Below are 13329 nucleotides of genomic sequence, written 5' to 3' on the forward strand. Positions count from 1 at the left end.
TGTTACATTTTGGGATTTTGGTACTACTGTCTTTTGTTTCATAATAAAACAACCCCCCTCCCCCTTCTAACTACTTCCATCATACAAACATTTACAGATTCCCATACTGCCCTATCTGGCAAGAAATCTAAGTTAAATTGCATCCTGAAAAAAAAGAGAGAGTATTCCTCTCAACATGAGAGCTCCCCTGACCCAAAGATGACTGTTCACAATGTCAAATCAAACTGCATTACACCTGCAGTTTAGTATGCGATCTGCAACTGCAGTAAAAAGTATAGTTATACTTGAAATGATGAATAGGGTCAAATGAACCTCATCTTCCACATGTTGTTTCTATGTGCCTCATGCATTTACAGGCAACAATTCCCTAAACCTCAACACTATTTTTACCCCTGAATCTTTAACTTCTCATTTCCATTCATTAGCAGCTTTTAGATGCGTGTTAGGAAAAAAAAAATATATATATATAAAAACCTCTGTTGATTGCTTTCTGTATACCACATCATTCTTATACTTCTTTCCATTTCAAATTAAAAGCTGCACAGCACTGGAGTGAAATCACACCTCTGATTTTCAATGTGGTATGAAAATACTCCCCCTCTAGAAACAACAAATGTAAGAAACCAAGTGCTCCCAACAAGATTCATAGGTTCTTACTAAGCATCAGCCAAGGAGACCATCAAGAAGCACAGCTACATCACCTAGTACTAGTGGAAGATTAACAATACCTCCCATAATGTACATTTTCTCCAAAAAGTTCAGGTGAAAATTTGATTTCCACTATCTGACCATCCATAATGTTATTAAAAGGTTGCTGGGGAAGTCATCTACTTGATATACAATGGCAGCCTACTCCAGAAACACTGGACACTAAGTTAGATATAGTCAATAGCTGGCTGATGAGGTAATACAGGTTGAGTGTGTTTGCTTTATCACTGGTCCTATTTAGGTGAAGGAATTCCAAGAGTGCTGGGACATTCACAGCACAAAAGGCCAAGTAAAGATCACCCACTAGGAGTCTGTTTGGCACAGAGAATATTACATTTATTCTATCAGAGTAGCTAAAGATACTGAAATTGGAGATCTTTTTGGTGATGAAACACCATGTTCACTCCAGTTGGTTTAGTTGCTTAGCAAGGTTCATGAAAAAGGGTACATTAAAATCAATGATGGGCCTAATGAGGGAAAAACAAAGTGCAACTATAACTTTGCTGAAATTTGAAGAAATACCATGAAAGAAAAGTTATGTAACGCAGATGGATTTTCTAGTTATAAAAAAGAGAGAGGAGTCGGTCAAAGGAAAGCGTTACTAGCAAAGGTACCCAAAGTTCTTGATGACAGTCATATTTATGTGGAGTTATCTATGTGGTTAAACAGAAAAAAAGCTAGACTCACCAAATGAAGCTATGCTGCACTTCTTAAGTTCATGATTAACACACCAAGTATTTGCCAGAGGATGAGAGAATCAGAATAGGATTTAATAACCACTCCTAGTTTGCCAACACAAACTTGATAGCAGCTTTCCTGTCAGACAAGTACACAATAAAGATGTAGGAGCCAAGGACAGTGCACTGTTGGACGCCACCAGTGACCTCTCTAGAACATACCCCCAAACCTTTAATGGTATGATTTCTATCAAATAGCCAATTATCGATCCAGCAACATATGTATGGATTAATGCTGAGTAATGAGAGAGTCAGTCAATTATATCGGTATATGAAATCGTATCAAAGGCCATGGCATGGCTCAGGTAAGCAGCATGGATGGTATGCCCATTATCCATCACCACAGTCCTTTTGAAGAACTCGAATGGAATGACAAGGCATGATTCACTCTTCACAAAGTGGACCCATGTGCCCAGGAATAGAAGGTCACCCATATATTTCATGTACAGCTACAATACCATCCACAGCCTTACAAACAATACTAGCAGGCCAGAAATTCCCTGGGCCAGTAGAGGGACCAACATTAAATCAGTTCTTCTCCACACCTCAGGATTCAATGAATGCAGAGATTATGGTTGAAGAACTGATGGACGGGTTTTGGTAGGTAGCTTCTCAGCAGACATCCAGGAATATTGTCAGTACCCACGGAACTGGTATTTTTAATTTTAGAAAGTGGAAAAAGGACTTGGTCCAAAGTGGTTTCAAAAGGGGAGGTCCAAGGGGGAATGGATGAACAGAGGCGTGTGTTGGATAGGCTAAACTGGAAGAAAACTTTTCTGCAAAAATATTAGCAATGCCATTGTGGTTTAACAAGGAGCTATAATACTAGGTAAGCTCTGTACAGAAGTTACTTCTAAGCTTCTTAAGAAATCCTTATGGTTGACCTTTGAATTAGCTGCAACCTTAAGTTCATAGGTAGGTACTAAGCTATCGGCCCAAGGGCCTAAAGAAGCCTAGCCAACAAAGTTCCCTGGCTTACGCCAACCCAAGAAAGTAAATTTTCTGCGCCCTGGCGGGCAGAGCCACAGAAGTGATCCCCGGGGTGTACTTCGTATTTCCCATCCACGCATCAAGATTTTTCTTGAAGAGTGTTAATGAGGAACTTTGCTTGACACAGATGGGTAGCTTGTTTCCGAGTATGGGAAGTCTCTGGGACAGGAATCCATCCCTCCAGCGAGTCCTGTTTATTGTGGTAACAAAGTTTAGGTCCCTAGAACGTGTAGCTTGGAGGAATTGGGATTTCTTTAGGTGTAGCATGTCCAACAGCTCTGGGTTTGACATAGCTTTATATTTTAGGCAGAGATCACCTCGGCGTAAGCGATATGCTACAGAGTAAAGCTGGATTTTTTTTTTAAACGATCAGTGTAGGGCATCTGCTTGAGGCCAGTAATTCTCTTTTGTGAGGTACTTCTGTGGCCTTTCCAGCTGCTGCAGGTATCTTGTGAGGTACATTCAAAAAGGGGCATTGTACTTTATAATGGGTACAATGAGTGTCGAGTAGAGGGGAACAATGACCTCTTTTTGCCTGGATGAGAACCCTTTTGTGATGAGGTGTGCCATGTAGAAAGATTTCCTGACTACTGTGGCAATGTGATTATCAAAGGAGAGACTACTGTCCACCTGGGTCCCAAGGTCTCATCACACATTTGGTGTTAAGAAGACTGCCGCCTATGTGGTAGTTCATGGGTACAGAGTTTTTATCAAAGGGGATAAAAATGCACTTTTTGGCATTGAGCTTGAGGCCACGGCTCTGACACCAGGCATCTGTCTCAGTGAGGCCCTTCTGTAGTATGTCCACATCATTTGGGGACTTTACTATAGCTCCTAGTTTGCAGTCATCTACGAACTTAGTTAGCCAGAGGCCTTCTGTGTTAGCCTGTACTTCAGAGAAGTAGATACCAAACAGGAGAGGTCCCCAGACTGAACGCGGTGGTACTCCACTTGTTACTGATGTGAAGTCAGATTTGGAGTCTGAAACTTTTACAGTGTGGGGTCAGTGAGCCAGTTGGGAACTCATCTTGTGACATATGGATTTATACCTAGTTTAGTGAGTTTAGCTATAAATCCAGAATGGGGGATGGTGTTGAAAGCCTTGGTGAGGTCAAGATGGGCTGTGTGAGCCATCTTGCCCTCGTCTACAGCTTTGGTGACAGTCTCAAAGAAGTCGACCAGGTTCAAGGAGGCAAGATCGGCCTTTCACAAACCCAAACTGGGTGAGGTCCAGAGTTTGGAGGTTACCAATGTCTTGGTTTATGAATTCCATGATGATACGTTCCATGGCCTTGCAGATCAGGCTCGTCAGGCTAATAGGGCGATAGTTCCCAGGATCAGTGGTAGCTCCCCCTTTGTGGAGTGGGATAACTGTTGCTGTGCGCTATTCAGTGCGCACAAAGCCTGACGTGAGGCTATGACTGAAATTGGTGCTTAGGTGGGGAGCCAATTAGTTCTGAAGTTAGTGTAAAACGCAGCCTGGGATGTTGTCCGGTCCCATGGATGCTGTGTTTTTGCCTTTAGAGAGTGCTGCTTTTACCTGTGAGGTTGTGATTACAGGGACTCTGCATTCTTCCTGTATAGACATGGGCCCTTTAGAGGGTGAGAGGGGGGTAAAGTTAGCAATGAACCTATCTGCCAGGATGTTGGCAATATCAGCTGGTTCTGTAATTTTTGTGCCACTGTGCTGCAACTCAGAGCAGATCTGGTTGTTGCCATTGAGATTCTTTACATAGCTATAGAATGCTTTGTGGTTGTCCTTAGAATCAGTGGCAATCTTGTTTTCATAGTTAGCTTTGGAGGATCTTATAAGGGATCTCAGCTTCTTGCTGAGGCTGATCAGGGAGCTCCTCCACTCATGGGATTTTACTCTCTTTTTCAACTATTTCTTCCTTCTGTTGTAGAGTTTGTTTATGGCAGGGGACCACCAGAGTAGCTTCCTTTTTTTGGAAGCATAGCGTCTTGGTTATGTTTGGGATAGCACGATGCATGCACTAGTGTAAGTGCTTATAGAGTGCATTTGTGTAGGATTCAGTCGTCGTAACTGTATTGTCCATCTGCATGGGAAGAAGCATGAAGTTGGCTTTGGAGAACTTTTTTACCGTGGTTTCCTTAATAGGGGGTGAGGATGGGATGTGGATATCTAGGGTGATTAGCTTATGGTCGTATCTGACCAACGAGGAGTTGACTTCAGGTGTGGAACACCGGTCAATCATGTTGGTAATGACTAGGTCTAGGATATTGTTGCCCCTGGTGAGGGTGTGAATAAGATGATCCAGGGCATTAGAATTTATGAATTCCAGAAAGTGCCGAGTGAAGGAGTTGGTACACGAGTAGTTTTCCCAGTTAATGGTGGGGTAGTTGATATCGTCCAATATTAGGGTGTTGGGTTGAACCCTAATATTTTCCAGTATATCAAGAAAAGAGGAGTGGGAACCCTGGGGGCATGGTGGGTGATCTGTAACAAGCTACAATTTGGATTCCAGTTTTGTCCAAAGTTAGTTGCACTTGGATAACCACGGCTGCATTATGCTGAGCAACTAGCCTGGAGGTATGGATATCCTTAATGAATATGGACACACCTCCGCCTTTGGTGTTCCGGTCCAGGTTAGATGGTCGAAAAGTGTGGTATGAGTTATAGCCTGGTAATGCAGCGGTGTGCTCTGCAGCCTTGAACCAGGTCTCAGTCACTGCACAGACATCGATGTTCTCGATTTTAAGGAGTGCCTCAAGTGAGTGCATTTTGAGATTTAGACTTCTAGCGTTGAGTAGCATTACCCTCAGTTTTTGCTTGCCTGTTCCCGTTATGGTGGTGAATTTGTCATTTGAACCTTGCCTAAAAAAGGCACTATAGGGGCGGCAAAAGCATTTGCCAGTATCCGGAATCCCAGGGGTGACAGGTGCAGGCCATCTGTGGCAAAGCATCATGGTCTGTCGACCATGTCGTCCATTGCAGACACATAATGGATCCCCTTAGAATGACACCAGAAGCTTAGCCAATTGTTGAAGTCAATCATTTTGTCCTTGTACTACGGTATCATTTTGGGCGATGGCAGGATGCTACTCAGGGCTAGGGTCATACCTGCCTGGGCTACAAGATCGGAGAGTTCTTCCATGTCTCATTTCATGTAGTCCAGGGAGGTACATCTCAGGTCGTTCACACCAACATGGACATTCAGAGTCATATTTGTACTTGTTGTGGAGTGACCTGAGTGCGTGGGTTATGTGGTGGATCCTGGCACCCAACAGGCAGCTGACAGTGACCTACTTGTTTAGCTTGGAGTGAGACATCAGTGTGCCTGACTAGAGTCCCCTATAACTAGTGTGTTGGGTACTTTTTTTTGCCTTATAGGCTGTGGTTGAGGGACACACACACAGAGTCTGTGGGTTGTGTCTCATTTGGCTTGCGTTGGTGGTGGGAGGTTGCTTGCGTTTCTGCTTTGGAGGTCTCTGTTGCTTGAGCAGATTATTATTGAGAGCCTCCGCAAATGTTTTTGTGTTTCTGTGTGTGGATTTTGGTGGTGTAGGTTTAGTGGGACCATGTGATGAATGTGGTGTGGTGCAAGTGTTTACCTTCTCCTCTTGACTATCAAGTTCAGTCTTGGTTGGAGAGAGCTTTACCTCCAGTTTGACTAGATAAGTGCATCTCTCACAGGTTGTAGTGCTGGGTAGTATGAGGAGAGGGTTGTCCGTGTACATGAGGCAACTGCTACATTGCCCCAAGATGCCAGATTCATCAGACAGACAGGAGAGAACACTGGGAGCTGACCCTTGGACATGCCTGAATAAAAAAAAATATCTTCCTCTAGACAACTGAGGAAAGTGAGTACAAGAGCTGTTTTTCTCTAAGCAAGTGAGGAAAGTAAGTACCAAAACTGTTTTCCTCTAGGTAATGAGGACGGGTGAGTGCTGTATTAATTTATAGTTTATTTAGTGCTTACAACAAGTGCTGAGCACAGATAAGCAAATTCAAGTGCAAAAACTAAGAATCTGGATCTTGTTGTAGATAGGCTACCTAGTGCTTACCACTCCCACTGATAAACTAGAAGGCTTCCCTCCAACACAGAAAGGCTTGTGGCACAGAAGCTTACAAACAGTTCTGGATACAGCAAACCTGTATCTGGATTAGACTACTTACAGGAAAGGCAGAAAACAAGCTTGGAATATACTTTTTTTTTAGTTAAGTGGGTTGGCTTTCTCAAAAGGGTGTCTCTGTATTAGAAAGACTGAGCTAATGACAGTAGCAAAAACACTTTAAATGCAGTACAAGCTAGCACACGAGTGTGTAGCAATATTAAGGCAAATACAGTTTAAATAAATGCAGATAAGTTAAAAATGACAAAAACAAGTTTATGAAAAATCAGATAAGAGCACTTTAACATTTAAAAGCACACAGAACAGCAAATTAAGGTATTAAGGTAGAAGACAGTTATGTAAGAGCAGCTCAAGAAACTAACTATTTTTTTTTTTTTTTTGTGGAGAAGGAGGGAACAGAGCAGATTAAAATGCTATAGGGGATGTCCTTCCCAAGTGCTCTCTCTGTACACAGCAGAGGAGATGGGACTGGTAGGAGTGTCTGAAATCAAAATATGACCTCACTGCACTCAGTTGAGTGAGCATATGAGATGGGCTCAGTAAGAATGTCCAAAAACAGATTTACAGCAGGGGCGGGTAACTGCAAAGCAACCAAGATTAATACCGTAACAAAAACGGGGGGGGGGGGACTTGCAGCTAGAGACAGGGAATATTATCTCCCTGTATTATATTATATATAACAATTATCTACAAATTTCTAATCTTAAATAAGGGCAGAGAAAAGTATACTTAAATCAGCTTTTATCAGTTGATTTATGCAGGGGAATCTCAGCAGCCAACCACTCGGAAAATGAGCAGAATGATTAGAGTGTTCATGGTCGGCTTTGAATTTCATAGTGATAATTAAGATGAACTGACTTGCCAGTTTTAAATCCCTTTTGCAATGATGAAAGAGATCTTATACAAATGAACATGGGTTCTTACTTTTCCTTACAGAATTTGCTGATGTGATAAAACTAAACCCATATGGTGGAATTAAGCTGCCATTAAGTTTATAATGGACTGGTAAAGATGCCTTGAGATGTCTATTCAAGCAGAAATACAAATTTAGAGAAACATATGAAGCCATAATTTTGCAATTTGTAGCAGGATGGAGCTGTTATCAGTTCCAAAGACATGTCTGACATCTACGAAAGGGGAACTTTTAATGTGCCCCTTTGTTATCAATCCATAAATTTACCTAGGAGAGCACAGTATGGTTACTGGACTTATCAGAGGCTGATGAGAGTTGTTTGGTCTTTGGAACTGTCATTACAAAGGTATGTTTCTTAAAATATTCCTTGGTAGTAATACAATTCTTCTACAATATTACTCAAGTCATCTGGAAATCAGAGAATGTCTCACCTTTAATTTGTAACCCTCTCAAAAGAAAACAGCCACTCTCATTCATAATGTTAGGAATGATGTCTCACTTCTGTTGTACGTACTGCACAAAATCAAGAACTGCTTACATCTCATGTCACAACTTAATTTTGTTTTGTGCAGTCTTAAGCCTTTTTTTTTTGTTTTACAGAGTCCATAAAGGGGACAGAGGGTAAAATCATGGGAATCATGCGGACCTACCTGTCAGTCTAACACATACCCTTCCCACAAGCATCTTTTTGCTAGAAACTGCTCAGTTCCGACTGCTGTAGGTTTTTATGTTGTATGATTCCATTAAAACCTCCTTCTAGAAAAAGCGGTCAGAGTCCACCACATTCACCCTTGCAGCTGCATATTACTCATGTACAACTAATGCCTATCCACAAGACAGGCCCAGTGGTCTTTACTCTCTCCAGAGCTCAAGAAGCACTAAATACTCAGTCTACTCCTAGTCAACTCAATATCCTAATGTAGCTGACATTATGACATGATCTCAGCAGTAATGTGGCACAGCAACTGGTTGAGCTCATAATAGTATTGAATATAACAGTAATAAGCAACGTCTATGAATAAATTGTGAAGTTTGCCAACTAATGTTAATACTAATATTTACTACGTTTCATCTTTGTTTATACTATTAAGTTTCAGTTTTTATTTTAACTGACACTAAGCTGCTCTACCATTTTTCACCATACTTCCACCTCTTACAACACAAGTTAATCGATTCAAATGCCAATAAAACAAAATTAATTTTCATTTCATTCATAAGGAATACAGAACTTGTACAAATTACACAACCCAAATTACCCAATGTAATAATCGACCACAAATTAAACTCCAATAAACACAATGGGCCAGATTCAATAAGGCCCACACCAAGTGTACACTGTTCTGAGTGAACAAACATCACAGACATAACCGACACCTTCTTCCTCCTAATTTTAGTTTTCCTACCGATATTCTTGCAACTTTAAATACTGACAGGGATCCATAAAGGTTACCATACAGTGTAGACTACGTGTACACTTAGTGTAATCTTTCTGAGTGACTAGAAAGCACAAAAAAAGTGATAAGAATTTTACTGAATACATATCGTGTACACAGTGTGGGCTTTACTGAATCTGTCCCATTGATTATGTCACCTCAAAAATCCACAAAAATAGGTGTACTCTGCAAATCTAGGCATTACCTTACAGAAACAAGACAGGCTTCATACAGCTCAAACATTGCTTCTCCAAACCTTATTACACTCATCAGCAATCCTAGTCAATATTTCAAAGTCACATGAACACAAACTAGTACAGCAAATCTCCCCCAACAGAACGTACTATTGCTAGGATTACATAATTTTATTACTTGCACCCAGCTAAAGACTAACCAAACATATGCTCCAAGTCAGTGTCTAACTTATATAAAGCTTCTTCCGGGAATACCAGCCAGAAACCTCCAAAATCACAAACACAATCTACGAGTATCCAAACCTTACAAATCATCATGGAGATTCCATGCAGTCTATCCAGAATACAGAACCCTACACCACCAGACCTTAAAAATTAAACTAAATTACCCACAACTTCAGCACAAGCAAAAAACTACCCAACCTCACACTTGGCACTTTAATTTACACAGTAAAATTCGCACCAAATACCTTTCACAACTATCCTTTTACACTCAATTTTTATAACATTCACGAGTCTCTTTCTCTTTGGATCCTTATTACTTGTTACACCTTAACCAACTCCTTTTCCATACAACTGGTCACCATATAAAGACTTAACCGTTCTCTTTACCTTCTCATTCCACAATTTTTCACATACAACACAGCCCCTTCTATCATCCCTACCTTCACTTGCACTTCTCTCTATACCTGCTGTATTTCATCAAGATTTTCAAAACCACGACTACAACTTGCTCTACACGTCACACCTATTATGTTGTTAGAAACAATTAAGTATAAATATGTGAATTTTTGTCAACTGTATAAACCCTCTGACTCTAAATGTTAATTTAGGTCATTGTATGTACAATGTGGAGCTTTTCTCCCTAGCTGTCCCTCAAAAATGGGCCACTCTGGTAAATGAATGGAAATACATAAGCAAGCAAGCAAGCAAACAAACTGAAAAACAAGCCAAGACACGCAGTTCAATTACCTGAAGAATAAATCATATACATAATTAACCAGCACCTCAAATTAGTACATACAGGTGCTTTAAGAAAAATCTCGGTAATGTAATTTTCCTTAATGGGAAAAATACACTCAAAAGCATAACTTGAAAGATGTAAATAAATTACATTAACTGCTAAAAAACTGTGGAAAGCCTCATGTTTTAAAACAAATTGGGAAAAAAGTGCTGCATAAGACTAAAAGGTAGTTACACAAGGCAGATAAAATATATAGTTCTTATCAGCTTGTAACTCAGCTGGATTATCATTACTACTTTTTAAATGGTACTGCCTCCAAGCCCCTAAAAACACAGCTGTAAAAGCCAAGAAAAGCAAACATTTAAACAGCTGCTTTGTGCCTACCTGGTACTGCTGCTTCCAGTGGATACACTTCGCCTTTTGCGGGTTTTGTCTCTGCCACGGTCCTTCTCAGCATTATCCTTTGTAGATGTTTTGTCTTTCAGTTTGTCTTTAGCCTTTTCTTCTGCACGGTCTTTACGCTTTGTTGGAGACGGAGCCCTTAAAATGTTTCAAAAATGCCGATACTATTTAGAAGCCCTCCAGGCATATGAAGAAAATACTATACATCTGCACACATGCATGCACCCCTAACTGTTCATTCATTTAGGCACCTTACAGCCTATCACAGTATCCTACTCCAGTTATCAACAGTCACATTATCACTTACTGTCTTACTTAGCATAGGGATTTATTTCCAGGGCGTGGCCTAAAGGAACAGCAATTAGTCCTTCTCAAAACATGAACTATTTGAAATAAAGAAGAGCACGCCAATCCAGAAGTTAGTATAGTTTCATGGGTACTTGCGTATTACCGCAACCACATTTTTGCGGTAATGCTAGTTTCTTCTGTTTAGGTGAAGAAATTGTAATAAACTTTTATAAAGTTTAAGAACATGTTTTCTGTAATGTTAAGTTTTAGGAATGTTTGCCATTCAAACCGCTGAGAAAATAAGTGTTGAAAACAGGTTTCCCGTTTTATCGCTAGCAACTCTCGTCAGTTAAGCATGTCCCATACTACTTCATATGCATTCCTTTTCTCGTGCCATCAAATGTTGTCAAAGCAATCCACATCTTCTCTACTTTGTACGCAGAAAAGCATTACAACACCAACTAAGCAATCCATATCTCTAGAGCCGTAATACATACTAAAATCAATGCAATTAAAACAGACATTGCACTAAAAAACAGAAGCATCAGTACATAAAAACAAAGCAGTACTGTCTACTTATAACAACGTTTACTAAGTATGAGTTACCAGATTTTTGCGATCGTAAAGGTTGCTTCCCGATAGTGAAATGAAATGTGTCCGGTAAGATTTTTAAAATGGGACACAATGTGTTTTCTTTGACAAGGAAGGGTCTTTTATGCAGGGTTATGAATACAAATTAAAAAAATAGTCAACTGTCTATGCATGATGCACTTCCCTGGCGGCAGCATGTCATTGCATCTTCCCGGTTACTGAGATCACTTCATGATTACACGTAGTAAGAGCACTTTTCCCAAAACATCTCATTGCCGGACAATGCTCATAGGTTCATACTAGGCTATCTGCCCGAGGGCATTTACAAGCCTAGCCCATAGTTTTGTGGCTTACGCCACCCCTTTAGTATGGGGAACTATACCCATTATTTTGCTGTGCCTCTGTCGAGCAATGACACTGAGGTAATCCCTGGGGTATATCTGCGATCTCCCATCCATTGGTCAAGATTTCTCTTGAACAAGGCCAGCGAGGTGCTCTGCCTCACATATACCGGGATTTTATTCCACAGCATAGGGAGTCTTTGGGTGATGAATCTATCCCTCCAGCACGTCCTATTAATAGCCGTGTCGAGGTTTAAGTCTCTCGCCCTTGTGGCTCTGATGGATCTAGATTTTTTGAGGTGAAGCATATTCATCAAATCTGGGTTTGACATGGCCTTGTATGTTAGGTAAAGGTCACCTCTGAGCAATGTAAGCGACTGAATAGAGCTGGAGTTCTTTCAGTCGGGCAGCATAGGACAGATGTTTGAGACCCTTTATCCTTTTGGTGAGGAACTTTTGTGGCCTCTCCAGCTGCTGCAAGTGTCGGGTCAGATACATTCCGAATGGGGCATTGTACTCAATCATTGGTCTGATGAGTGATGAGTATAGGGAGACTATGACCTCCCTTGATCTAGATGAGAATCCCTTCATGATAAGGTGGGCAATGTAGAAGGTCTTCCTAACTACTTTAGCTACATGGGTGTCGAATGACAGACTACTATCAACCTGGGTCCCCAGGTCCCTGATAACTTCTTCTGTGCTCAGTGGATTGCCACCTATTTGGTAGCTAGGGGTAACCTTGTTTTTCCCGAAGGGTATGACTATGCATTTTTTGGCATTTAACTTTAGGCCATGGCTCTGGCACCAGTTATCCGTTTCTGTGAGACCCTTATGAAGGATATCCGTGTCAGATGTGTTTTCTACTATGGCGCCCAGTTTGCAGTCATCTGCAAACTTTGTCAGCCATAACCATCCTGTGTTTGCTTGTACTTCGGAAAAGTAGATGCCAAACAAGAGTGGGCCCAGGACTGAGCCCTGTGGTACACCACTTGTGACAGGCTTTGAGTCTGACATGGCGCCAGCAACTCTGACCCTGTGGGTTCTGTCACTCAGCCAGTTTGCAACCCATCTTGTGATGTATGGGTTAACATTTAAGCTGATGAGTTTTTCAATGATACCCGAGTGGGGTATTGTATCGAAGGCCTTCGCCAGATCGAGGTAGGCTGTATGGACTGCCTTTCCCTCATCAATGGCTTTGGTGACTGTTTCGAAAAAGTCAACCAAGTTTAGAAGGCATGATCTGCCTTTGACAAAGCCAAACTGGGATGGATCCAAAGTCTGCAAATTTCCTATGTCTTTATTTATGAGGTCCATTATGATCCTCTCCATGGCTTTGCAGATAAGGCTTGTCAAGCTAATGGGACGGTAAAGGCACCGCCTTTGTGAAGTGGGACCACAGTTGCAGTGCGCCACTCCCTGGGTACGTATCCAGAGGTAAGACTATGATTAAACAGCTGTCCTAGCTGTGGGTTTAATTCCTCGTTGAGTTCGTGGAGCACACAGCCGGGGACACCATCAGGTCCCATGGATGCTGTGTTCTTTGCTTTGGAGAGAGCAGTTCTCACTTGGGCGTTGGAGAGGTTTGGGGGGCTGCAATCGCTTGGTATAGATATCTCTCCTTTTGGGGGGAAGTTTGCACTGAACCTGTCAGCCAGTATGTTGGCAATGTCTGT

General features: G+C 41.4%; 1 protein-coding gene across 2 annotated transcripts in view; it reads right to left on the bottom strand.

Annotated features, from left to right (window-relative positions):
* The window catches only part of RNPS1 (RNA binding protein with serine rich domain 1), a 322076-nt gene that overhangs the window by 261971 nt on the left and 46776 nt on the right, over nt 1-13329 (bottom strand). For both annotated transcript variants that reach the window (XM_044089282.1, XM_044089281.1), the window contains exon 2: nt 10419-10574. In XM_044089282.1, coding sequence (XP_043945217.1) covers nt 10419-10574 — 156 coding nt within the window. The remainder of the gene's footprint in view (nt 1-10418; nt 10575-13329) is intronic.

The sequence above is a fragment of the Protopterus annectens genome, chromosome 12.part0 (genome assembly GCF_019279795.1).
Source record: "Protopterus annectens isolate FY-2018-M chromosome 12.part0, PAN1.0, whole genome shotgun sequence".
Classification (NCBI taxonomy): domain Eukaryota; kingdom Metazoa; phylum Chordata; order Ceratodontiformes; family Protopteridae; genus Protopterus; species Protopterus annectens.